At 53.8% G+C, this 22,889-nt stretch overlaps 12 protein-coding genes across 12 annotated transcripts in view; 7 read left to right on the plus strand and 5 right to left on the minus strand.

Moving 5' to 3' along the window:
• The first annotated feature begins 296 nt into the window (after positions 1-296).
• Positions 297-1,516, plus strand: BU25DRAFT_409820 (uncharacterized protein). Its single transcript, XM_033706144.1, has one exon. The coding sequence runs from the start codon at positions 441-443 to the stop codon at positions 1,083-1,085; it is 645 nt and encodes a 214-aa protein (XP_033562975.1). The 5' UTR covers positions 297-440; the 3' UTR covers positions 1,086-1,516.
• Positions 1,517-1,725: 209 nt separating this feature from the next.
• BU25DRAFT_439277 (uncharacterized protein) lies at positions 1,726-2,532 on the plus strand (the record flags this gene model as incomplete). The annotated part of the gene is made up of 3 exons (XM_033709099.1): positions 1,726-1,812; positions 1,980-2,132; positions 2,204-2,532. The coding sequence occupies 3 exons, from the start codon at positions 1,726-1,728 to the stop codon at positions 2,525-2,527; spliced, it is 564 nt and encodes a 187-aa protein (XP_033562976.1). The 3' UTR covers positions 2,528-2,532.
• A 677-nt stretch (positions 2,533-3,209) lies between these two features.
• Positions 3,210-4,691, minus strand: BU25DRAFT_420731 (uncharacterized protein; the record flags this gene model as incomplete). The annotated part of the gene is made up of 4 exons (XM_033708036.1): positions 3,210-4,000; positions 4,050-4,134; positions 4,181-4,296; positions 4,346-4,691. 4 exons carry the CDS (start codon positions 4,689-4,691, stop codon positions 3,210-3,212), a joined length of 1,338 nt encoding a protein of 445 aa, XP_033562977.1.
• Positions 4,692-4,835: 144 nt separating this feature from the next.
• Positions 4,836-6,098, plus strand: BU25DRAFT_420732 (uncharacterized protein; the record flags this gene model as incomplete). Its single annotated transcript, XM_033708037.1, has 5 exons — positions 4,836-4,918; positions 4,974-5,148; positions 5,283-5,399; positions 5,512-5,775; positions 5,835-6,098. The coding sequence occupies 5 exons, from the start codon at positions 4,836-4,838 to the stop codon at positions 6,096-6,098; spliced, it is 903 nt and encodes a 300-aa protein (XP_033562978.1).
• A 2,089-nt stretch (positions 6,099-8,187) lies between these two features.
• BU25DRAFT_32196 (uncharacterized protein) lies at positions 8,188-8,749 on the plus strand. Its single transcript, XM_033702252.1, has 2 exons — positions 8,188-8,275; positions 8,333-8,749. The coding sequence occupies exon 2, from the start codon at positions 8,391-8,393 to the stop codon at positions 8,676-8,678; it is 288 nt and encodes a 95-aa protein (XP_033562979.1). The 5' UTR covers positions 8,188-8,275; positions 8,333-8,390; the 3' UTR covers positions 8,679-8,749.
• Positions 8,750-9,737: 988 nt separating this feature from the next.
• Positions 9,738-10,214, plus strand: BU25DRAFT_420733 (uncharacterized protein; the record flags this gene model as incomplete). Its single annotated transcript, XM_033708038.1, has 1 exon — positions 9,738-10,214. The coding sequence occupies one exon, from the start codon at positions 9,738-9,740 to the stop codon at positions 10,212-10,214; it is 477 nt and encodes a 158-aa protein (XP_033562980.1).
• A 3,463-nt stretch (positions 10,215-13,677) lies between these two features.
• BU25DRAFT_338933 (uncharacterized protein) lies at positions 13,678-15,249 on the minus strand (the record flags this gene model as incomplete). The annotated part of the gene is made up of 2 exons (XM_033702747.1): positions 13,678-14,727; positions 14,782-15,249. 2 exons carry the CDS (start codon positions 15,247-15,249, stop codon positions 13,678-13,680), a joined length of 1,518 nt encoding a protein of 505 aa, XP_033562981.1.
• Positions 15,250-16,007: 758 nt separating this feature from the next.
• On the minus strand, positions 16,008-17,495 carry BU25DRAFT_338744 (seryl-tRNA synthetase; the record flags this gene model as incomplete). The annotated part of the gene is made up of 1 exon (XM_033702740.1): positions 16,008-17,495. One exon carries the CDS (start codon positions 17,493-17,495, stop codon positions 16,008-16,010), a length of 1,488 nt encoding a protein of 495 aa, XP_033562982.1.
• Positions 17,496-18,673: 1,178 nt separating this feature from the next.
• BU25DRAFT_457579 (DUF887-domain-containing protein) lies at positions 18,674-19,941 on the plus strand (the record flags this gene model as incomplete). The annotated part of the gene is made up of 2 exons (XM_033710122.1): positions 18,674-19,156; positions 19,255-19,941. The coding sequence occupies 2 exons, from the start codon at positions 18,674-18,676 to the stop codon at positions 19,939-19,941; spliced, it is 1,170 nt and encodes a 389-aa protein (XP_033562983.1).
• A 340-nt stretch (positions 19,942-20,281) lies between these two features.
• Positions 20,282-20,929, minus strand: BU25DRAFT_490410 (uncharacterized protein; the record flags this gene model as incomplete). The annotated part of the gene is made up of 2 exons (XM_033711493.1): positions 20,282-20,723; positions 20,826-20,929. 2 exons carry the CDS (start codon positions 20,927-20,929, stop codon positions 20,369-20,371), a joined length of 459 nt encoding a protein of 152 aa, XP_033562984.1. The 3' UTR covers positions 20,282-20,368.
• Positions 20,930-21,794: 865 nt separating this feature from the next.
• Positions 21,795-22,262, plus strand: BU25DRAFT_317781 (uncharacterized protein; the record flags this gene model as incomplete). Its single annotated transcript, XM_033702219.1, has 1 exon — positions 21,795-22,262. A coding segment is annotated over one exon (468 nt), but the record flags the coding sequence as incomplete, so codon positions are not given.
• Positions 22,263-22,712: 450 nt separating this feature from the next.
• Positions 22,713-22,889, minus strand: part of BU25DRAFT_430610 (HET-domain-containing protein) — a gene marked incomplete at both ends in the record, with an annotated part of 3,275 nt that continues 3,098 nt past the window's right edge. The window contains one exon of the mRNA XM_033708614.1: positions 22,713-22,874. Within this exon, the coding sequence (XP_033562986.1) occupies positions 22,713-22,874 (162 nt within the window). The remainder of the gene's footprint in view (positions 22,875-22,889) is intronic.

The raw sequence follows: 22,889 nt of genomic DNA on the forward strand, positions 1-22,889 counted from the left end.
CTCCACTGCTGATCCAACCTCCTCGGCAGCACGGTGGCGCTAGGAATAATGGCAGCTGTCGATATCAAGCGAGCCTTTCAATCTCTTGGTACGTTCTTCAGGGAGCAAGAACATAAGTCAGCTCGATCTCGAGTATACTTTGCAATGTTGTCACAGCATGCTCATGTCGCACGGCTACCCCGCATTGTGGTTGTCAAATCGACAAGGCCGTTCGACAAAACTTGCCCAAGCTGTCACCTGCCAGTCCGTGCATTGCTTGGTAGGAACTTTTGGTGCTCGAAGCTCGACGCAGTGCACACCAATCTCGAAGATATACCACTCTACATACACATACTCGAAACTATAATCAAGTTGTCACACTATTCCAGACTACTGCCTCTCAACCCCTCACTCCAGTCGAACCCATCTCCCGCAATCACAGGCAACCGCCTACCACCAAAATGAGCGGCAAAGCAGGCGCATACGGCACGACTGGCGGCGGCGACACCGACTTCCGGAAAACATGGGACCGCGAAGAGATGGCCAAAAAGGCCAAAGAACGGGAGGCCAGAGACCGCGAAGAAGCCAAAGAACGCTATGAAGCCAAAGCCGCAGGCAAGACCTACAGACGGCGCGCCTCAACGCCCGAAGATCTGCGCCAGACCGAAGCACGCTCAGAGCGCATAGATTGGAGCAAGATGGTTGGCAAGCAGACGCTCACATCAGCAGCAGCTGCTGTAGGCAAGAGGGGAAAGGGGGCGGGCGCGTACTGTCAGGCCTGCGATCTTACGTTCAAAGACAATATTCAGTATATCGAGCATTTGAATAGTAAGCAGCATTTGGTTGCAACGGGACAGTCGGGGGAGGTACGGCGCGCTACATTGGAAGAGGTGCGCGATCGTTTAAGGTATCTGAAGAGGAAGAGGGACGAGGATGCGAAAAACGAGGTTATTGATGTTGATGCCCGGCTGGCGTCGGGCAAGGAGAAGATGGAGCAGGAGGCTGAGGAGCGTAGACGGAAGCGCAATGAGAAGCGCAGAGCGAAGAATAAGGGGGACAGTAATGCTATGGAATGGAAAGTTGAGGGGGACGGTGTCATTGCTTGAGCAGCAACAATGGATTAACATACATCCCTGCCGGAACATCCTCACATCCTCTCAGCAACATACGGAGCGCACCCCAAGAAGCATCCTTGGATCGGTCACGCGACCTATAAGCCCAGCACGTCTCTCGACCAGAGAGCTCAAAGCTACCGTTGCGCAACCAGCGTTTGTCGCGGTTGCAAGCTGCTCACCTGTTAGAGGCAGTCATAAGCACGCGTTCAGCAGGCTGTCATTCCTATTTGAGGACATTGCGCGAAGCACAGCGAGCACATACCTGCGAACGTACTTCTCTACTATACGTATTGGGGGACAATCAGACAGCATTACGTTCCGCTCCACACGGGCGAAAAGAGTAGAAGTTCGGCGCTAGAAATACCCCACTACATAGAGCATGCGATGTCCAGGTAATCTGATGCAATACATTGACTTCTAAGCTAAAAGCGTTCCGACACGGGGCATGATGAGGGGAGCTTCATTATTTACAATTAACAACTGTCCACTGCCTACTAAAGACCATTGACATACTCCGTGTGCCTGAAGTACACATCTCCAACAGCATCGCCTTGCATCGTCATCACTAGTCATTCGCCTGCCTAACTTCAAAGCTCCCTGACTCGGATATCACAACCTCACTATATCCAAGATGGGGCGACAAAATCACCGTCTACACCAACCACCGCTGCTCCTAGGCTCACCGCGCACACATCGTGATCAAAGAACTCGGCCTGCAGTGCGTCAAAGTCATCATCGACCTCGACAAGCTGTGCGAGCCATGGTATCTTGAAGTGAACCCCGTACGTTCCCTAATCCATAGTCCAACATATTCGCCCTTTGCACATACCCATTCATTGCAATTGTCGCCGCTCGTTGCTTTTGTCCAACCCCCCCCCCCCCCAGCGTGGCCTGGTGCCAGCGATCGAATTCAACAACCAGATCCTCACCGAACCCGGCGTCGTCGCGCGCTTCTTCGCCGACGCATACACGTCCCACCTCGTCCCTGCTACCGGCACCGCCGACGCCGCTCTCGTGCGAGAACGCATCAATTCCTTTGTCGACACATGGTTCGAGAAGATCGGGAGCAACTGGTTCCAGATCCTGCCCGCCGACGATGAGGCTAAAAGGAGGAACTTGTGAAGGAAATTTTGGACAAGGTGGGTAAGGAGATTGAGCCGCTGCTTAAGGATGCACCTCCACTCTTTGGAGGCAGTAGCAAGGTGACGCTGGCGGAGGCGTTGACTGCGCCGTTTAATCTGCGGGTGTACTCGTTTAGTAAGAATGGGCTGTTGCCAAAGAGTGTGGTGGAGGGCTTTGAGAGGTTGCCGAAGTTCGATAAGTGGGCGAAGAAGGTGATTCAGGAGGAGAGTGTGACGTATGTCTGGAATGAGGCGGAGGTCATCCCTGCGACGAAGAAAAAGATTGAGAATTTGAAGGCGGCGGCTAGGTAAGTCAGCCAGTTGTATATACGCTGATCGAACGTACATGACAGAATCAAGGATGTGAGATCGCAAGAACGACGATGGTTTGGCTCGTCAATCATATTGGATAAGTCGCCAGTGAAGACATCTATCTACAGAAACTAAGGGGTATATACAAAGCTGGGCTCTATGATGCTACTCGTAAGATGTTCATAATGATGCTGACCTGAACGCCATATTATCTAGTAGAGAGCAAGAAAGCCAGACCGGATGCGCGCTGAGAAACGAGTGTGCCGACGATGCGCGCTAGGAAAGCGAGAGGCTCCAGCAGGATATCTTTAATGACGTTATCGATGCAGGTGTAAAGCGAGAGGACTGACGATACGTGCTGAATCTAAGCTGATGCGATAGCGGAGCGAGGGTATCAACGATGCGCGCTGGAACGAGAGTACCGACGATGTGTGCTTGGACCGGAACACCACCTAAGAATGAGTGAGTATTGCGAAGGAAATCAGGAAGCGCGGAAATGGTGGAAACTCGATTTGGTTGTTGAAGAGAACGAGCGTTCTGAAGGTAAGAATGCTGATGTTGTTGCTTGGTGTGACTGACCGAAGGCAGGAGGCGTCGTGAGCGACGAGGAGAGAAGGGACCTCCATGGTGTGTTTGTTAACAGTGATGCGTCATCATCGCGCATGAGGAAGGTGGGGAGCACCTAGGACCTGAAGTCACGACGAGTGCGCTTGGGCTCTGGCAACGCCGCTACGTTGCGTGCCACCACACTCAGCGACATCAAGATCTCGGCTGCTTCGAGAGTACGGGGGGAATGAGACCCAGCCGGACAGGTGTCCTGGATGGGATCTGGCACCTCATTGTGTGGTGTATCGATCTTTGCAACACCACAGTCACTGTCGTTGTACGCCACCTTCGAGTATGTTCGCTTCGTTCGGAAGCTTTTGCAGTATGGTTCGTCCGGAATCGATGTCGGCAGCATCAGTGGTGTTGGAGCAAATGCAACGACTGGTGTACACGTGGCTGAGGAGTATGTCGTGTTTGGCGAAGTAGGTGGCTCTGCTCCGTTGACTGAAGTGAAACGACTGACGATGTAGAGACTTCGCGGAGACACTTGGGGTGAGAAGACGGTGTTGCCGTTCCGCTCAATATCGGTGCCGTAGCCGCTTTCGGGATATACAGGAAGGACGTCTTGCTTCCATGTCGGCGGAGTCAAGACTGGCGTCGGTGGTGCCATGATCGGTGTCATAACCGGCGACAGTGCCTTTGATTGCAAGAGTCGGTATGAGGCACCTTCCTCCTTAAAGCGAGCGGTCTCTAAGGTGCAGAACCTCACGATCTCGGGGTCGATGACGAACTTGGCGAAGCTACGGTCATGAGGAGGCCTGCAGATTTGAGGGAAATCGTTGCCGAAGACCGGTGTAAGTGCCCAACGGATGTCCCAGCAAAATGTCGCTGCGATCTCCCTGGCAGCTTGCCACGGCACCCAGTAGCCTGCGACGCGTCAGTGAGCCTTTTATGCTTGCAAATGTTTGGGGCTGACCTTGGCAAACCAGAGCTCCTCCGGTGATACTGTAGCTGATGTCCTTCATGCCCGGGTTCTGGTTCAGCGCCTTTGCCGGCACGGTCTACAATGGTCAGCAACAATGCTATCGATTGATGATAACGACATACCTTCGGATACTTGCACGATTTGAAGAAGGGTGTCATGCGAACAAGACCTACGTTGTAGTCCCATACGACGACGTACTCCCTGTCCTCACCAGGCCTCTTGAACGTGTATTGGATGACTGTAGCTTGGTTAGCTCAGCGTCTTCACAGTGGGCCGAACGCACTTACCTTTGAAGGCATCGCGGCCAGTCTTGTCAAGGAAGTCCTTCTTGTCGCTGGCGTAAGGGATGTGTCGCACTCCCTTCTTGAGAATCTGACCGAGTGGAAAGACACTAAACTCGCGATGTCGAGCTTCAAGGATGCGGTCGTTGCCAGCCTCATGAGGGGGGTAGTTGACATGGCCGACGATCTTGGTCCCTTCAGAGAAGACCGGAGCGTCCTTGGCTAGCTTCTGTCTCTTTGGGACGACACTGTGAGCCAGGCAGCGTTGAGCGGACGGCGGACATGGAGGGGCTGCACGCTGATACTCGCCACTGCCGCCACTGGGAGAGTTGAGAAGAGACTGGATGTTCATAATCTGAGAAGCAGCGGCGATCCTGACTCAGTAAGGTAAGGGATGATACTCTGAAATGGTGGCGGCCAAAAGAGGCCTGCAGATGGTTCGTTTGTACCGTGTCCACGAGGATGGGACAGCCACCTTTTACGACGAACCAAGAATATGGCCGAAGGCAATCAGACAGTTCGCGTGCAACGCCCGAACACGATCAGTAGCTGGACAGGAACGCAAACCGCTCAGCATACGTACGCAGTCCGGAGATGAAGGTTGTGGACAACACCTGCACCCAACCGAGAACAGCGGCAGTAAGAAGGCGTGGGCACCACGATGGTACCGATACGAAGCTGGCCCCGTTCGGCAAACGGCACACTTCCGTGGCAATAGAGATGTACTTGTGCAAGATGCAATGAATGGTTTCGCTTCAGTTGTCCAATGTCTCGAACAACTATCGGCTATAGACTGTGTGGAGGAACAGGTCAGTATCTGTTCACCTGGAGATTAACGGAACAATGACTTACATCGACAGGCTGCTCCGGCTGTTAAATATTGACGACTCGGCAAACGACAAGTGATTCGATCTCTCGAGTTCAAGAGTGACGAATGCAACAGAAACAGAAAAGAGGACTCGCGATGGTTACAGTGCTTCTTATGAAGCGAAGCGTTGCTCTTGCCGGCGCGCTAACCTTCACGCAACCAAGCGCCGTGCAGAAGGCGTCCAGTGTGCATGTGCGCAAAGAGGCTCTATGGCGCACACCAGATGCTTGTCAGACTTCTATCCGGCAGTTTCTTTCATTGGATCAAACGCCATTAGTGGACGCAAGCACTACTCAAAGATCAGTGCAGCGGTGCAGGATGGCTTCGAAGGATTCGTGTAGCACTGCATCAAACGCTCATACAGCCTGAACCCTGCATACCGCCCAGTTCCTCTTCCGCACCGCCTTTGTCCAAGGCATTTGAGGTCTATACAATCAAAACAACCCCAATCAGCCAAGGGACGTGCGAGTCCACTGGAATCATTGGTGACAAGTCCCGTTTCCCAGGAACCCAGGGCGACTGTTTGGCATCGACACCAACTTCGCTGGAACTGCAGCACAGACTTGAGGTAGGAGGAGATGAGTTTGGAAGCCAAGCTCATGTCGACTGAAGCTTGCGTTGTGGAAGCGATCAAAAGTTCCTAGGATACGACATCAGCTATCTGCACTCCGCACGATCGCCTACATCAAAGTCGTACTACTCGTCACCTGTGCCAGCCTCGCTCGCTCAAACTCTACAGACAAGGTCGCCCTGTCGTTTCTTGTCAATACGAACGGATTGACATTGAAGCCTGCAGCCTGCCGAAGGTCATACAAGCTTCGTTCCACACAGCAAAACGTGGGTAACCCTGTCCAGAACTCTCTTTTGGGAGTACATCGGACAGCTGCGTAATTGCAAGATGAGTCCTGCAAACGATTGGCTTCAGACATTGTCGGTCCGAGAAGCTAGTACTGTCATTGTTTTCGATACTCGACGGTCACCGCTCAATACACAAGCCGTTTCTATTCTGGCGAGTTTATCCACTGAAAAGCCACAACATCGTGGATTCCAAATTGAAACAATCTAGCGAATCAACCGAGCCGTCTATATCGCGATCATCTCGTGTTAGTGTGTAAAATGAACTCAGACATTGAGCATTTGCTCAAACTGTGCCTCACCGGACGCTCACGAACAAAGGAATGGATTTCATCCACGCGACTGCACATTGGAAGCGCTTGTTATCTCCTGGAAGGCGGTATGATTTCACAGTCTGACCGCTCAATAATGTTGAAGGCCAAGCTGCAGCCTGAGCTGCTACGGACCGTGGTCGCTAACATGAAGTGGCGTCCTCATGCCCTTCTAGAACCGAAGTTCACAAACCTGTCCCATGAGAAGCGACCTGCAGACCTGTCCGGATCCACATCCTGGAGCCGCTGTCACTGCACAGGGCCGGCGGTGGCAGATTTGAACAGCTCACAAATCTGCTACGGGGAAAGCTGCGTACTTGGTGGCATCAGGCATGGACTCGCTCACATCATCGGTGTCTATTGGCCGAGGTGCCCATGCACGTCTGCCGACTCTGGTAACATGCACAATGCCGGAGGAGGTGAGGATATGTGCTTCACTGCGGCGGATCTCTCCCGCTCGCCGGGGCTACACAACGCCGGGACCATGGTACCACGACCCACTCGACGTAAGTGAGCGAACAAGGGTGTCCTTACCATACATGCAGCCTTGCTCTGCGAATAGGAAGCGGACGTTGTGAAGTGCTGATGACGCAAACCTGCCCTCAGGGTACGGCTGCGCACATTCAAGACTGGGCTAATCTGCCACTTCTCTACAGAGGAAATAGTAACGAAAGCACGACACCGAGCAGGCTACTCGGTATTTTGGATCGCTGATTGACGTGGTCTCAGTGTAATCTCATTTCAAGCTCTGCGCTCAGATGCGATGCCGTCTAGGCGCGTTGCTCCGCTCGACCCTCTTCAGTACCCCACTGTGCGATCACCACAGCGACCCCGGACAATGCGGCAATCCTCACGATGCATCAATTCCCGTCTGTCACAGCTCAAGAAATCACTGAGCGTTTGTCTCCGCGCGCAAAATGTCGCCGAGACGACTGAACTTGCAAGTTCAATCGGGGTAAAATCCAAAGACTGAGAATCACCATCGGAGTCTCGGCTGATGATGGTAGAATGCCAGTACAGCGTGATGACATGTCCTACGACGAGCAAACCAACAGCGCCGCTCGCGGACTGCAGAGTGTCCGTATGGGTTTCATGACTGGATTCCAACGCACGAACAAGAACATTCGAGCGGCAGGATTTCTCGTTTTCGAGAGCTTCGAGTCGTTTGTCTTTGCCAATCTCGCTTCAGAGTCGCAGCCAACTACCTGCTAACTAATGGACAAGAATTCGGCCGTAAAGCGTAATGCTGGTGACACAGGCAGATTGCGGTCCGTCTGTTCACATATAGTTAATCCTTGACTCGAAAGCCAAAAAACAGCAGCATAACTCGCACCGCGTCTCGTTGTAACTACTATCTCCAACCATGGCGCCACACTGCAGCGCTCACATCACATGTTATCAGTACGCTATGAACTAAACCTCCACACATTGTTCGATCGAACTTCCATGTCCAGTGCACCGCGTGCAACGAACCTGTCAAATCCTCTATCGAGCGGGGTGCAAGACGGGAGCATGAGACGCGTTGCGCCAAACACCCGTGCACGCGGTCCTACCCAATAGACCTTGCGCTCCTGCCTGGGGTTACCTTGTGCATTCACCAGTTCCTACTGACAACGGAGACGACGGCAATCTTGTTCGAATGACAGCGGGACCTTGCATAGTCCCGTTCGTATCATCGCCCTTCGCAGGCGTTTTCTCCCGCAATCGATCTAAGAACGATCGCAAAATGTCACCATGGATGACGAAGCGCTCGCACGGCATGATGCATGAGTACTTGCAGACGATACAAAAACGATAATCAACTCAACTGTGCCTTTGTGGTAGTTTTCACTGACAGCTGCAGTGCTGTCGTCAAGCTTTGTGGCGTTTTTGACTTTGTTGGACAAAACAGGTCGGCAAAGAGTGAGTGTTTCCTGCCATCATCGAATGCGGAGGCCAGCCATGCTGACCCACTTCGAGCCATGCTCCGATAATTACCATACTCGCACTGCGTATAACTTGACCGTATTCGACATGTATGTGCAAGTACGACAAAGAGTCGCCCCACCTCTTCACAGCACGTAAGACCCCAACACAGCATGGCTCAACACTGCACAATACCTCGACCCCATTTGTCTGTTCAGCATCAACACCATCTCCGGCACACACTATCCCCGCAAAGCCTATCTCTTCGATCGAAGCTACCATAGCGCCCGTCGTAGGGCTGCTTCCGCGCTGCCGACCTGAACAAAACGCAAGGTTGCACAAACATTGGTTCTCTCGGCCGCAAGCACTCAGACCAACGGTTCGCCCAGCAATGAGATAAATCGCAGATCTTGTCTTGGCGATGTTGCCACGACAGGGTTGTTGGGTCAGATGCGCTCAAGGAAGACAAAGTCTGCGCGTTGTGAAACGCTGGCGTGAATTTGACAGCTTGACAGGTGCTGTTGTGCGAGGACGCCTATATGCGCCACGACTATACGTCCCCATGCATGAGTATGAAGGCGCGCACGCTTCACTTTTTCCCGTTTAGGACACCTGCACTTGCTACATATACAGCGCTGCTCTATCTCACTATCGCGATGCGCGTCCAAAGCGGACTGCGTCTTCAGTCTGCTTCAGGCATCTTGTCTGCCTGGCGCCCCCAACACTACATCGGCCAACGCACATGGTCGTACAAGAGTAGGAGGCAGTTATTCCATGTAATTTACGATAGGTTTTTGAGATGCAATGCTCTGGCTGTACGACTACCCAGCGCTCATATGCGTGCGCACGTATCGTGGTGAGCAAGACCGGGTTTCTGCTGGTCGTCTCCACATTGAGCAGATACTGCAGCACAAGAGCGATGGAGGCGCTGATGGTAGCCTCACTTTCAGAACTAGGTCCTCGAAGCCTGTTTTTTCAGATCGCGTCACAAGGATTCTGCATAGAGTTGATAGTGACAAGACCTATCTAATCATGAAGTTCTTGATGTAGAGTTTTCGACAACTCAGCAATCATGCCTTGCATTACTTCGTGGTTTCAAGAGCGGAATTGCCGGGACATAACAAACAGTAGGAGAGCTTTTTATTTCAGGCAAGGGAGAGACATAGTGCTGGCGTTTGGCTCTTTTTGAAAGCGGATATACAGCATCTTTGCGGAGAGATGGCGGTAAGTGAAGCGGCGAAAGCTTCCACTGGTTCTGTGCTGAGTCTTCCTCTAAATCGGACCGAACATGAGAAGCAGGCGGTATGTATGGAGTCGCATAGATATTGAACCAGCGTGGGATGGAGGGAAAGGTCAACTTGGCGACTGCTTCATGCTTTGGGATCATTTTTGTTCAGAAGAAAGGAGAGACCGAAGTCTATCGCATGCATCTCTTGTTCTTTCATGACTGGCAAAGGACATGCATCAATTCAGACGCTGTTTAAAACTTTGCGGTAGTTGGACACATATCGAGTTGACTGTTGCTTCTCGCCAGCAACTGGAGGCCCTCATTAATGCCGGCGACTCAGGTTCCTACAGTTCCAAACTAGCGCTTACTCCAGATTCCAGCAACCTATTATTGCGCGATGCGAACGGCCACTTCAACGCCCTCCAAGACCAGAATGATACAATCCAACCATTCTACTTTATCATAGCTGACCGTACTGACTTCCGGGAAGAAGGCATGCTGGGTGTATGTCTCGACTGTAGTCAAGGAGAGGGTGATGTGGGCGTGGCGGGTTGCAGCGCGATATGGCGGATTCCTGGGGCGGGCAATTCTAAAATGAACTGGCAGACTGGGTACGAGATGAAAGAGGCGGAGGGTGCTGAGTGGGCCAAGGATGATGATGCGGAGGCTATGGAGCGCACATCACTGGCCGCTGGGTATCTTTCGTAATGACGGGCATCCCCGCCCTTCAGAGAAGTTATATACGTGAAGCCATGGATTTTGGTCCCTGCTCGTGGCGGGACACGAAGGCATTGTACTGTACTTTGGTTATAACAGCAAAAAGTGGTGCTCGGTATGAGGGCATGCAGCGTATTGTAAGAACGCTATGTAGTATGAACCATCTATGGGCTGTCAGCTTGCCGAACTATAAAGACCATATTCAAGACGTAACGAACGATCGTGATTGATTTCGAGGAATAGTCGTGGGGCAGACCCGCAGGGCAGAAAGAACGTGACGAATGAACGTGGTAGTGGCAGAGTCTGTAGGCAGTAGTCCCAAGGAGAAGGACCTCGGCAATCTATAGGCGGCGTAAGGGTGAGTGCAATCTATAAAACTTTCTGACAGTTGATGTCCATGTTGAGCGCCGACACGATTTGCGGAAAGCAAACATGTGTTCGCACCCCGGAGGTTTCAGGAAGCCGGCACCTCAACTTGTAAAAACAAGGTTTGATTTCGCGCAGGTCGACAGGGTTAGACTGGGTTGATAGATGGGGAGCGTGCGAGACATTATAATAGTGTCACTCTAGAGGCACACAGTGCTCCACAATATCATCACCTCCTCCTCCATGAACTTCAAATTCTCAATCGAGAACATTGGAGTGCTTATTGGAGTCTTTGAACATCCTAGAGCATTCCAGCAGGTGTGGAAACGCATTGCTGCCAGCAGGTGTGGAAACGCATTGCTGCCAGCAGGGTGTAGTGAGATACAACCGGATTGAGGTGCTCGAGTGTGTTTGAACGCGCTTATGGTTTTATTTAAAAAGACACAATGGCTACATACTCAAGTCTCGATGCCTGCTTCATAGCACGAGATTTGGGTTCGAAGTTTTGTGCGAAGTTGTCAAAGGCACTTGGTGTAAATCCTTTCCCAGCCTTAGCAACCCTGCATGTTGTCGGCACGGCTTTTAATACTTTGAACAGGCTTCTGTGTGAAAAAGAAGACAACATGGCTTTAGGGATCTTTGCATTTTGGATTTAGTCCTCCCTCCATGAGGCGGTCAGCCATGCGAGTGCTTCAGGCAAAGTCTTCGACACCTGCCATTTCCGGTGTGATTTAGAACTTCAGTGGATGTGGTTCGACCCGAGGGAATAACAGCAAAGGGGTCCCAACAATTTTCGAGGAATTTTCACACAAGGAGGCCTTGGCTTAGTTATGGAGATTTCACAGGCAATGTGTAGCAACAAGGTCGTGATATCAATCAACAGGTTTCCATATATTGGATATTGTAGTCGCCAAGCACGCACATGCACCTCCTCACATAGGGTTTCAGACTGCCAGAAATAGACAGAAAACAACAAAGCGAGCTTTTGTGTGCGTTTGAGAACATGTATCTGATCTAGGGAAGCTTTGGTTTCTATTGATTCCAGGCAGACGGTAGTGGCTAAGGTCCAAGCCTGCGCTGAGATCTATGTATATATGGAGACAGCACTCAGGTTCAAAAGAAACCATGCTGCAATTTACAGCTCGCCAGGGCTCGAATATGAAGATAGTGGAAAGCTTCTTTTGCTGGAGGCATGCAATGGGAGATGGCGAATTTCCAGGCGGTAAATTGCATCAACAGTCACGGTTAAACATATACCGATCGGGACGATGCTTTTGTGATATGTCCTGCACAGTTGTTGCACAATCAGAGGAAGAAAGGCCGATTCTTGCTTTATACGCGTTGAAGTTGCAGAATGGAAGGCGGACATGGCTGCATCGTGGTGACGTTTCGATTTCTCAGACAAGCAGTAGCACATGAAGAGCAACGCGGTGCTTTCTTGAAGGTCGACGTACCATCATTGACGGAGAGCAGGGGCGGCACCAACGATCTGTTTGTTTCGACGAACGCTTGGCGGACATGGAATGGTCGCATTCGTCCTTCAGACGTCGAAAATGCTTTCTCCCTTTCTTTAGCAAGACTTTTGTTGGGGCTAGAAGCACAGCAGAATCCATAGCTTCGGCGGCTGAGAGGCTTTGGCAGTCACCACATGCGTGCTGAGCGTCTAGCTTTTGAAACTAAGAGATATTTCGTGTAGTAAAGTAGCAGAGGGGCAGGTACGCTGGTTGTATGTGTCAGTACAGCTTACAGCAAACCGACACATCTAGTGGATCGCAGCAAGTTTCAGAAACCGCAACATGGATACAGTGGGGATTGTATTTCGGACATTGTGAGGGAGCTGCATAGTCATGCGTTTGAGGGGCAGACCCAATGAGTTTTTATGCAGCAGCGTGCGGTGTGGATTCGAGTACCAGAGTCGAAGGCAGACATCAATTGGATCCGGTGATGTTATGTTTTCCTACGCAGACACTGGCACATAAAGTTGGAGGTATGTATGTCGCGGTCAAGAAGGCCGACCTTCTTAACCCTAGAGCTCAGAAGGCTTTCTACACCGTTACAGAGTACCTCCACGCTGGCGTGGAACAACAGCGGAAGTGACAGGAACAGTGGCTCACGACATCCCTTTTCTGAACATGGAATTGCGTCAAGTAGTTTTTGGTCCATCGACAGAGCTGGGAGGAGCCTTTGATTGAAGGAGACGCAGAACAAGAAAACATAGTTCAACGACCGGGTTGTTTTGGAAGAGCGGTCGCATCATTGAGTTGTACAGCCATTCTTGAGCAGAAGACTGTCGTGTGTAGTAAGCGGTCAAGGATCAGTTAGCGCCATTCTTTATATGCGTAAGAATTCATGCTGTAGAGGCGAAGACAGACATGTCGTAGAGGGAGTTGGCACGTTCGTCTGCCACCCAGACACCAAGCATGAAAACTGTGGCTCGTTGATTTGAAAGAGCTTTGCAGCAGTAAAGGTTGAACAGCAAGGTCGCAGAGCCCATATACGGGTCTTTCAGTCCGGGCATGGACTTGTGTGAGATTGATTTTGGCACATCGAAGGGCAGGTCGACGGTTTTCTGCAAGAGTTTTGTCCAGCCTGGAAGAAGAGCAAGAGAACATGGGATCTTTGGGCCGCTCTTGTGTGAGCAGGTGCATGTCTGTGACGGCATTGCATTTTCGGTGGAACAAATGTAGTGTGGCGAAGATGAGAAGTCCAGGACAGAGGCGAGAGGTTTCCTATACCTAACCGCAGAGTCGTACACGGGGGAACGCGAGCAAAACGGCAAAGGTTTGAGAATGCACGACCAGCGTACATCGCTGTCATTACTACGTCCTCATGAACTACTCGTCTGCCGTCTCGAATCGTCGATCGTCAAATCGTCAAACTATCTACTATGTGCAAGTACCAAGCCAATATGAACATCCAAGGGTATCTGGCGCCAAAAATCCAATCTCAAAACCCGCGTAACGAAATCCCACACCTTCCCAGCCTCCTCTCCCCCCCCCCCCCCCCCCCCCCCCCCCCCCCCCCCCCCCCCCCCCCTCCTCCTCCTCCTCCTCCCCCTCCTCCTCTTCCTTCCATCTCTCTACCTCCCCTATACCGCATCCCAAGGAAAATCCTGCGGGTCCACCCTCGTACACGTCAAATACGGCAGCCCCCCTTCCCTAAGATCCAACTCCAGAAAATTCCTCATCAGCGGCTTAACCGCGTCCTTGGCCTTGTTCTTCACCTCTTCGATCCTTCTCTCAAACCTCTTCAGATTCTCGCGGTTGTACTGATCGTGCTGCAGCCGCAGAAACCGCTTGCATTCGTCGTGATTCAGGTAGCTGGGTCCGCCGGCGCCGAGGAGCCTGAACACCCTCCCGGTATTAAAGTTCGCGCTGAGATCTGGGCGCGGAGTCGCACTCCCGTTCCTTGGGGATTTAAGGATGGGGGCGGGAGGTGGTGTTGTGTTCTCAGCGAGCCATTGGCGAAACAGGGAGACGGCCATCCAGTCTAGCCAATTCGAACTCGGACTGACGCGCTCACCGCGGCTTGTTGTGAGACTGAGTCTGAACAGCTTGACCTCGACTTTCACCTTGAGCTCATCCATATCCTCGAACTTGTCTTCTATGAGATCAAGCACCGCGTCGGGGACCTGGTTTCGTAGCTGAGGGAGTGCGGCAGGCCACTGCCCGACAACGTGCACCATGGCCTCGGCAAAAATCGCTTTCGAGCGCGCCATGTACCCCAACTTCAAGTAACTCGGCGGGTACTTTGCGATTTGCTTCCACAGCCGCCCCTGGAAGCGGAGCAGATGGTGATCCACCCGTGGTCCGATGACGTCGATGGCGGAGTACATGTCGGCGAGTTGGAGGAGTGCTTTGCACTCGACGTAGGCGTTTGCGATGTTCAGAGTGTCGAGCGAGGGCGCGTGGTTGTAGAAGATGCGGAAGAGGTTATCGTAGTCGCGGAAGGTATTGTCGTCGGGGTCGAGGGGAGCCGGGGTGGGTGTGGAGGTGGAGAGCTGGGCGGTGGAGAGCTGGGCGGTGGAGAAGTTGGTCGTGCTGCGGAGGAAGTTTGAGGAGGGGGCGATGGGCTTGTTGCGCGCGGGCGGTGGGTGCGTGCCGTCGCCGAACACTGTGCTGAAGGCGGGTTGTGCGCGCTGCGTGGGTGTTAGTATGTGCTTGCCTGAGCTGGGCGGGTGGGTAAGGAGCACCTTCTGCACGAGCATGGGCACGTCGTCGTCGCTGCCCCAGTCCAGCTCGTAGCGCCATTTCTTCCTGTCCTGCCGCGAGCCTGCAGGGTTCCTCGCCAGCGCCGCCGCGCTCATGTTCTGCGCGACGCTCCCCTCGCCAGCGCCCGACCACTCCTCGCTGGTCCCGGCGTCGAAGAAGCCCGAGCATTGCGTCAGGATCAGCTTGTGCAGCAGGTAGCGCTTCTCCCTGCGCCCGTTGCTGATGACGATCTCGACGTCGCCCGTGTGTGTGAAGACGGGGAACTCGTTCTGCGACCCGACGCTGCTCCCTCCATAGCTTGATCCTCCAGAGCGGTGGGGGCGGTGTCGGCGGATGGTCGACGTGCGCGAGGAGTGCGAGGCGACCGAGGGCGGGCGGCGGATGGTGAGCGAGCTGGCGCGCTCGGCGCTGACGTTGCTCCCGACCTGGGAGTCGGGGTAGGAAACCATGCGCTGCGACTGCGACTGCGGCTGCGACTGCGGCTGCGGCTGTGGTTGCGGCCGTGATTGCGACCGTGCTTGCGACCGTGCTTGCGACCGCGCTTGCGACCGTGACGTGAGCGATGAGAGTACCTGGCGGATGCAAAGATGTTGTCGGTCCACGATGCGCCCTCACGCTGCGACGGCCGAGATGGCTGGACGCTTGTCACACCTCGACAGCAAGGAGGGGCGCGTCGAAAGCAGGTGGCTGCGCTTCCGGGATGCTGCTGCGGCTCAAGGATTCAAGGATGCGTGTCGTTGTTGATCTGAAGGCTGGTCCGCTAGCCGGGGCCCGCTCAAGTGACCCCACCCAAGCACTGGCACCGCGTGCGACTGTCGACCAGCGGGAACACACGCAGTAGTACGAGATGAGTGCTTTCGAGGAGATGGTGTAGGAAGCGTTTCAGCAGACCTGCTGCATCGCTCAACACTGGGTGTGGCGTGTACACCTGCTCTTGTTCGCTGCTTGCAGCCCGGCATCGAACTGCCCACAGCCAATCGCGGGTGCTAGCCGGCCACCGCTTGAATCAGCCTCGGAGGCAAAACCACAGCCGCCCCACGCGACTGGACGACTTGACAGCGAGTGCAGGGCAGGCGTCGAGCGTGCGGGCCAAATACAATCCTGTCGCTGCCATCAAATGCTCAACGTCGCCGCAGAGTCTTCTTCGATATTATACAGGGGGTTATGAACAGTATCGTACATGTATCTGGGTCCACACACGCCAATGCTATGCTTGCTTCGAGATCTCCGTCTGTCCTCCCATGAATGGCTGCAGGACCGGTGGTATCCTGACAGTCGCGCTCTTCTCGTCCCAGTGGTTCTCCAAGATAGCTGCTAGCACTCTCGGCACTGCGAGCGCCGTGCCGTTCAGCGTGAACGGAAAGCCTAGCTTGTTCGCATGGGCAGTGCGCAGACGAGTGTGCAGTCGACGGCTTTGGTAATCTGTGCACATGGACGTGGAGGTGACTTCGCCCCAGCCGTCGTCTATCGACCGTCGGGATGGGAAGAAGGCTTCAATATCCCGCTTCCTGATCGCGCTTGCGCCGAGGTCTGTTGTAGGCATCTCCAAGATGCGACAGTGGAGACCGAGCGCGGTGAGGATCTCGTGCTGCATACCGAGCATCTCTTCGAAAACGGTTTCCGAGCTGGATGCGTCCGTTGCGGCGAAGTGGTCCTCTCCGGTCTGGTCGGGCGCGGCCCAGGCGAACATCTCGACCTTGGTGAACTCGTGGACGCGGTACAGGCCCTTTGTATCCGCTCCTCGTGCACCAGCCTCGGCTCTGTAGCATCGGCTCACGCCAACCGTCTTGAGGGGGAGCTCTGCCTCGTTCAAGACAGCGTTGGCCTTCATGCCGGCCAGTGGGATTTCAGCTGTACCCGCAAGAGCCAGCTGCGGTTTTGCCTTGTCCTTCTCTGGCTGCTCGATGGCGTAGACTTGCTGCTCGTCGTTCTGATCTCGTGGCTGGAAACCGCATGCTGACGCGATGTGCGAGTACACGAGTGACGGCGGCGCTACCACCTTCCAGCGCTTCCCCCTGGCGACACTCAGAGCGTACTGCACAAGCGCCTGCTCCAGCATAGCACCGTCGCCGACGAGGAAGTACCACCCCCAGCCTGAAGTCTGCGATGCGCCTGCAAAGTCCAGTATCCCCAACTGCTGGCCAATGTCTACGTGTGACTTCCACGGCTTCGAGTTGGATGGATCGGGGTGTTCGCCGATGTAGTCGACCAACGTAGCCTCGGTGCCGACTGGTGTGTGCGTGCTGCTCAGGTTCGGAAGGTCCTGCGCCAATGCTTCAATCTCCTCCTGCAGCTGCGTCTCTTTTGCCTCGACTTCGCTGAGTTCGGTCTTCATTGCCTTGGCCTCGCCGAGTGCCTTCTGCTTCTCTGCCCCGTCCTTTGCTATCTGGTCGCGCAGCTGCTTGTTTCGTGATCGCAGTTCGCGTGCGCTCTGCTGCAGAGCCAGCCATTGCTCGTGGAGCTCGATGATTCGCCACGAGTTCTTGCTGTGTGCGCCATAGTTGCGATCTATGCAGTTCTGCTCGTACAGTCCGGGGGCTTGCCGGATGTGCTTGATGTCGATGATCGGCTTCGGCGCGAATGCGGGTTTCGTGAATGTGCGGGATGTGATGCATGGTGTGATGCGAGATACCCGAGAAGCATCATGTAGACTTGAAGCTCGACGGCCCACAAGGGACCTCCCTATGGCTTTCATCGCGCCGTGAATGGGACGATCAGACGATGCTGGGACCCGCCGTAGCTTCGGCCTCGGAACTTTTTGGCGAAGCTTCGCTAACAGCGCAATGATCCCTGTCGCAAGGCGCATCCTGTCGCGTCTCCTTCACCCCCACCGTAGATGACCGTGTACGAGTCCATAGTTGTACCGACTCCATGATACGGTTCGGCTCCGCTATCAACCACCACCAGCGTCGCGGTTAGGACCTAGATACAACAAGCATTCATTGTACACAGCAGCAGCACCAGCAGCAGCAGCAGCAGCACACACGCGCTACCCACCACATCCACATGCCGTTCCTGGAAACCTGAATCTGTCAGCACATGCAGGACCATCCCATCCTCCTCCGTTCTGTGGGGAAAGCCGTACACGCCTGCTGTTCGACACGCGCCACACCCAGACAGTAGACTATGCCAGAACTTCCACTGGGTTCCCTATCCGTTAAGGCCTACTACCGTATTACTCCTGGTTCAAACTACACCACCGACCAGAACACACTCCATTGAGATCCGCCGTGTGCCCCGCATGCCTGAAAGAGCGCAAAGTGACACCGCACATACGCAAAATATTCTCGCTATCCATGTTCTTCTTGATACCCATATGCTCATTTCTGAAGATCAAGATCGTTTGACAGATAGTCGTGCAACATCCCAATAAACAAGGTTCGTCTGGCGGCTGTCAAAATGACGACTTTGCGGAACAGCAACTTCCAGAGCACTTGAACAGTTTGAACATGACGTGTTCCCGTGTCTTTCGTGACTCGAAGACGCCGTGAGACACATTGCACGCGACAGCCCTGATGTAACTCGTTGGCGCAGCTTGGTTCGAAGCTCGCTAAGCCTCGGAGATGACCCAGGTTGGCGATCCGCCGCATCCCTAAGGGCAGGGCACATGCACTTCGACATCACTAGGCAACATCAACCCACCGCCACCTAGTCGCTGTCTGTCTCCCCGTCTCACCTCTCCGACTGCGATAGAGCCGCTTCAACAGCTTCCCGCGACTGAAGCAGCTCTTTTGTCTTCTTCTACCGTCCCGACCCACTCGAGCTCCCGACCCCCGAGCTCCAAGCTCCCCACGCGACACCTCTCCGCCCACCGCACCCCTCATTCGCAGCTTCCAACCACCAGCACGACGACTGAATTACACCACCGCCGCGATGCATGACCCATTCCCCTTCGAGCGCCCTGAGTACCTTGTCAAATATGTGCAGCCCCTCGCCGACGCCCTACACCTGCGCACGCTGTCCCTTCACTTCCACGAAGTAGCCTTCGCCTACGCGCTCTACCACATCACCAACAAGCACATCTCGCCCGCCTTCAGCCGCTACTTCTTCCCCACTATCTACCCGCAGTTCAACGCGCGCACAAAACTCAACTGGGACGTGCACATTGTGTCGTTTGTGCAGAGCATGGTCATTTGCGGCTTAGCGCTATGGGTTATGTGGAATGACAAGGAGAGGGAGAGTATGGGAGGCGTGGAGAGGGTGCATGGGTATACGGGAGGCACGGGGCTGGTGCAGGCTTTTGCTGGAGGGTACTTTTTGTGGGATCTGGTTGTCACGGTGCAAAATATTGGCGTGTTTGGCGTAGGGATGCTGTTCCATGCTATTAGCGCGCTGTGCGTCTTCTCGTTGGGCTTCGTAAGTGTTCTCTTCCTCTGCTCCTTCAGATCCTCAAGAATCGCCCAAGATCGGCTGCCCAAGACGAAGATGCGTGGTCGAGAGCTAACATACCCCAGCGGCCCTTCGTAAACTTCTACGCCCCAACCTTCATCCTCTACGAACTCTCCTCCCCCTTCCTCAACGTCCACTGGTTCTGCGACAAGCTCTCCCTCACCGGTTCGACCCTGCAACTCATCAACGGCATCCTCCTGCTCCTCACGTTCATGTCTTGCCGCCTCTTCTGGGGCACATACCAATCCATCCGCGTCTTCAGCGACATCTGGACCGCGTACCACGCCGGGCCCGTCACCTTCCTCGACCCGGCCATCAAGAGCTTCGACAACGCCACAGCCATCGACGTTGGCGCCACCGAGCGCACAGATATACTGCAATTCGCAGACGATCAAACCGTGCCCCTCTGGCTCGCCTTCGCATACCTCGTTTCCAACCTGGTACTGAACGGGTTGAACTGGTTCTGGTTCACCCAGATGATCAAGACGCTGCGCAAGCGGTTTGACCCACCGCTCGGCACGAGACGCGCGGAGAAGCCAAAGCATATCGACATCCCCGAGAAAGAGAAGGTGCTGGTTGAGGGAATTCATGTGGCGACGCCGGGTGTGGGGGCTGATGGAAGGGTGTTGGTTCCGGAGCATTATGGGATTAATGGGGATGGAGAGGTGGTGAAGGTTGAGAAGAAGACGACGCATTTGGAGGTTGAGGGGAGGGAAGTCAGGAGCCGGACGAGTACGAGGAGGAGAGGCTGAGAAGGTGGCATGTTCGTGGCAGCTGAGGTGTGGTAGGGGTGCTGCTGCAGGTTTGGATATCACAAAGATAGACATCTACTTTCCTAATGTCATCTTTACACTGCAGTCGGGTCGCTCCTTCCTCGTGGCTGACGATGGTAGCAACAAAAACAACATCAACACGACTGGGATCGCAACAACGAAAGTCTCTGCTGCTGCTGCTGCCACATCCGGGTTAGAGTGAAGTTGTTTTGCGATTTTCACTAGTTAATGCACACCACAACAGCAAGGGAAAGGGATCACTATCGCCGCTCTGGAGCTTTCACTGGGCCACCATCCAGCCCGGTGTGAATGCACTACTCTATAGTCGTTTCCATCCTGCTTATTATGGGCATCCACCGTATTACTCAACCGCTTTCAAGCAAACAACAAACCACTCTACTACAACCTATTGAACAACAATGGCGCCCACTACAGAGAACAAAAATCGGCAGACAAACGCGCTGCAACGGATAAAGAAACGACAGAGCTGCGCGACTTCGAACGAGGCAAGGTACACCACATGCACGCTCAACGTATAGCAAAGCGCCGCATCATCGAGATGGAGAACAGCATCCGTATCGGCCATGCTACCAAGGCCGTTGAAGCCGCACAACGCGCTCTTCAGCATGCCGAAGCTCATCTCCACGAAGACTAAGAAGACGCAAACAACAAGTTGCAAGAGAACCACCGTCTGCAGGGTCTTGAGCTGAAGGAGCCGGCTGAAATGGAGGAGCAGTGCCATCTCTGTGACGGGCTCATGCCTGCGCACTCTCAGCTAAGCGCCTCCCCTGCCAATACCCGTTCCTCAGGTCGACACTTACGGATACCGTGAAAGTCATAGCAAAAACTCGCATCTGTTGCACCTGGCCTCCTCCTTGGGCTCGGCACCTGGCGTGTAGCGGTGTGTACCGCTGACTTCAGCGGGTGCAGCAAGCTCGGCGTTGTTGTAGGCCGTGTCGACAGACATGGATGTCATTTCATTGGCGGGGGAGGAGACGCTGCCGGTGCAGTCTCAGGAGCCGTGGTCGGTGCGCGGTGTGACGACTGCGGCAGGGGCGCTGGCGGCAAGGGCAAGGATGGAGAACCGCATGTTGACGGTTGTTGCAGTTGAACAGATAAGTGTTTTTTGGCAGGACATCTGAGTCGTGGGGTTGTAGCTTGAGCGAGTGTTGATGTTGATGGTTGGGGATGGTAAGAGGCGTTGCTGGCATGATGCTTAATCTTCTTGACTGGTCGACTGCAAGCGCCCTTCCTTGGTGACGGCTACTCCCGCTGGCAGTTTACGAGGTTTTATGGAGTTGACACGAGAGATGAACAGGAAGTTCGCTTAGAAGAACGTTCAAGCGATGGTCACCGTGATTGAATGCGTGAGTGCCGATGGCAGGGCGCTGCTGCCACTCATTATCTGGCTCGCTTCAACCCATGGTAGCAATTGGACCACTCACGAGACCCCAGGATGGCACTATGCGCACTCTGAGAACGGCTACACCGACTCCAGGATCAGTCTGGAGTGGCTTACGCCTGTATTCAATCCTCAGGCCAAAGCACAAGCTAATGGAATGCCACGTGTGCTTGTGTGCGTTGGCTTCGGAAGCCACGAAATGCTCGAGATCCTGAAGTTCTGTCTCACTAACAACATAATCTTGTGTCGTATACCCGCCTTGCGATTTCAGGCCTTTTGTACTCTTGAAGACCGCATATCGGGATCAAGTCGAACGTCTGAACCGAGGAGGCGTAGACGTAGTTGGCAAAGAGCATTTTACCTATCTGTACAGTCCTGCCAGGGAAAGAGCATTGACCCAAAGGAATATCAGAGCTGGGTGGTCTGCGACTGGTCTGCGACTGGTCTGCACCCTTTCAATCCGGATAGAGTGCTGAAAGACGTCCCGAGACCTCCAGCTGAAGTCTTTATTTCAGGAGCTGCCATTACCAGCACTAGTGCGCCTGATGTAATGCTTCAAACACCCATCACGCCGGTGGCGCCGGCGACAGCGGAAGCGCTTACATCGTTACACAACATGATTAAGCAAGACACCAACGTGCCTGACGAGACAAAGACTTGCATACAGAAACTCGCAAATGCTGCTCAGATCTCGTTCGCTGAGCGAGCCCTCCTGAAGGACCGCAACCGTTTTCTTTCCAAAATCAACAACGAAGCTAAGGCTTGTAGATCGACCAGGTCCATCGTGTTAGGAAAGGCGAAAGTGATGAGTTTCGAGGACCTGGAAGAGGCTAAGGCGAGGCGTGCGGCAAAGGACAAGGCTGCAGCACAAAAGGGACAGCGTAGCCGTAAGCGCAAGGAACCGGCATCAGAAGCTCCACCGCCACCGAGTAAAGCAGTGCGAACTGGCGAAGTGATAGCATCAGACAATATCCCAGCAATCTGATGAAGGATCCCGGTTGCGAGGATGTACTAGGAAATCACATGGTTTAGAGAACTAAGTCCATATGGCTTAAATTTGCTTTGTCAAATGGGTATGCCAGAAATCTTCCAGACATGCAAGACATGTCTTCAGAACTTTTGCGATTGAGCGGAGTACTCTGCAGCTCTTGATATGTCTTGAGATAGGTTCACGATTTGTATAGGTCTTTGTCGAGTCGCAATCGTTATGCTTAAGTGTGTCCCCAGACTCGTCCCTGGAAGCATGGTCTTGAAAGCCCCTGACCGCCTGAGGGATCTTGAAGCGATGCATCAAGCAAAGTTGCTGAAAATGCTTAAAGCGGGAACGTTTCAAGAGAAAGAGTCGAATTTAATCTTGGTTCGAAGTCATATAGCATAACCAGCCCTCTGATGCTAGCCGATCAGGATGAGTCTCTGCAAGTGTATCGTCCCGCACCTTGACCACATGTTCTAGCAGCCTCACAGCGTCCTCGATCTGTCCATTCGCCCAGTAGCAAACACCAAGCGCATGCTGCGACGCTAGCCG

This window comes from Macroventuria anomochaeta (genome assembly GCF_010093625.1).
Source record: "Macroventuria anomochaeta strain CBS 525.71 unplaced genomic scaffold BU25scaffold_12, whole genome shotgun sequence".
In the NCBI taxonomy this organism is placed as follows: Eukaryota; Fungi; Ascomycota; class Dothideomycetes; order Pleosporales; family Didymellaceae; genus Macroventuria; species Macroventuria anomochaeta.

What these genes read in the sequence shown, in the direction of transcription:
- BU25DRAFT_409820 (XM_033706144.1), top strand. Translation starts at nt 441, where the DNA reads ATGAGCGGCAAAGCAGGCGCATACGGCACGACTGGCGGCGGCGACACC.
- BU25DRAFT_32196 (XM_033702252.1), top strand. Translation starts at nt 8,391, where the DNA reads ATGTGCAAGTACGACAAAGAGTCGCCCCACCTCTTCACAGCACGTAAG.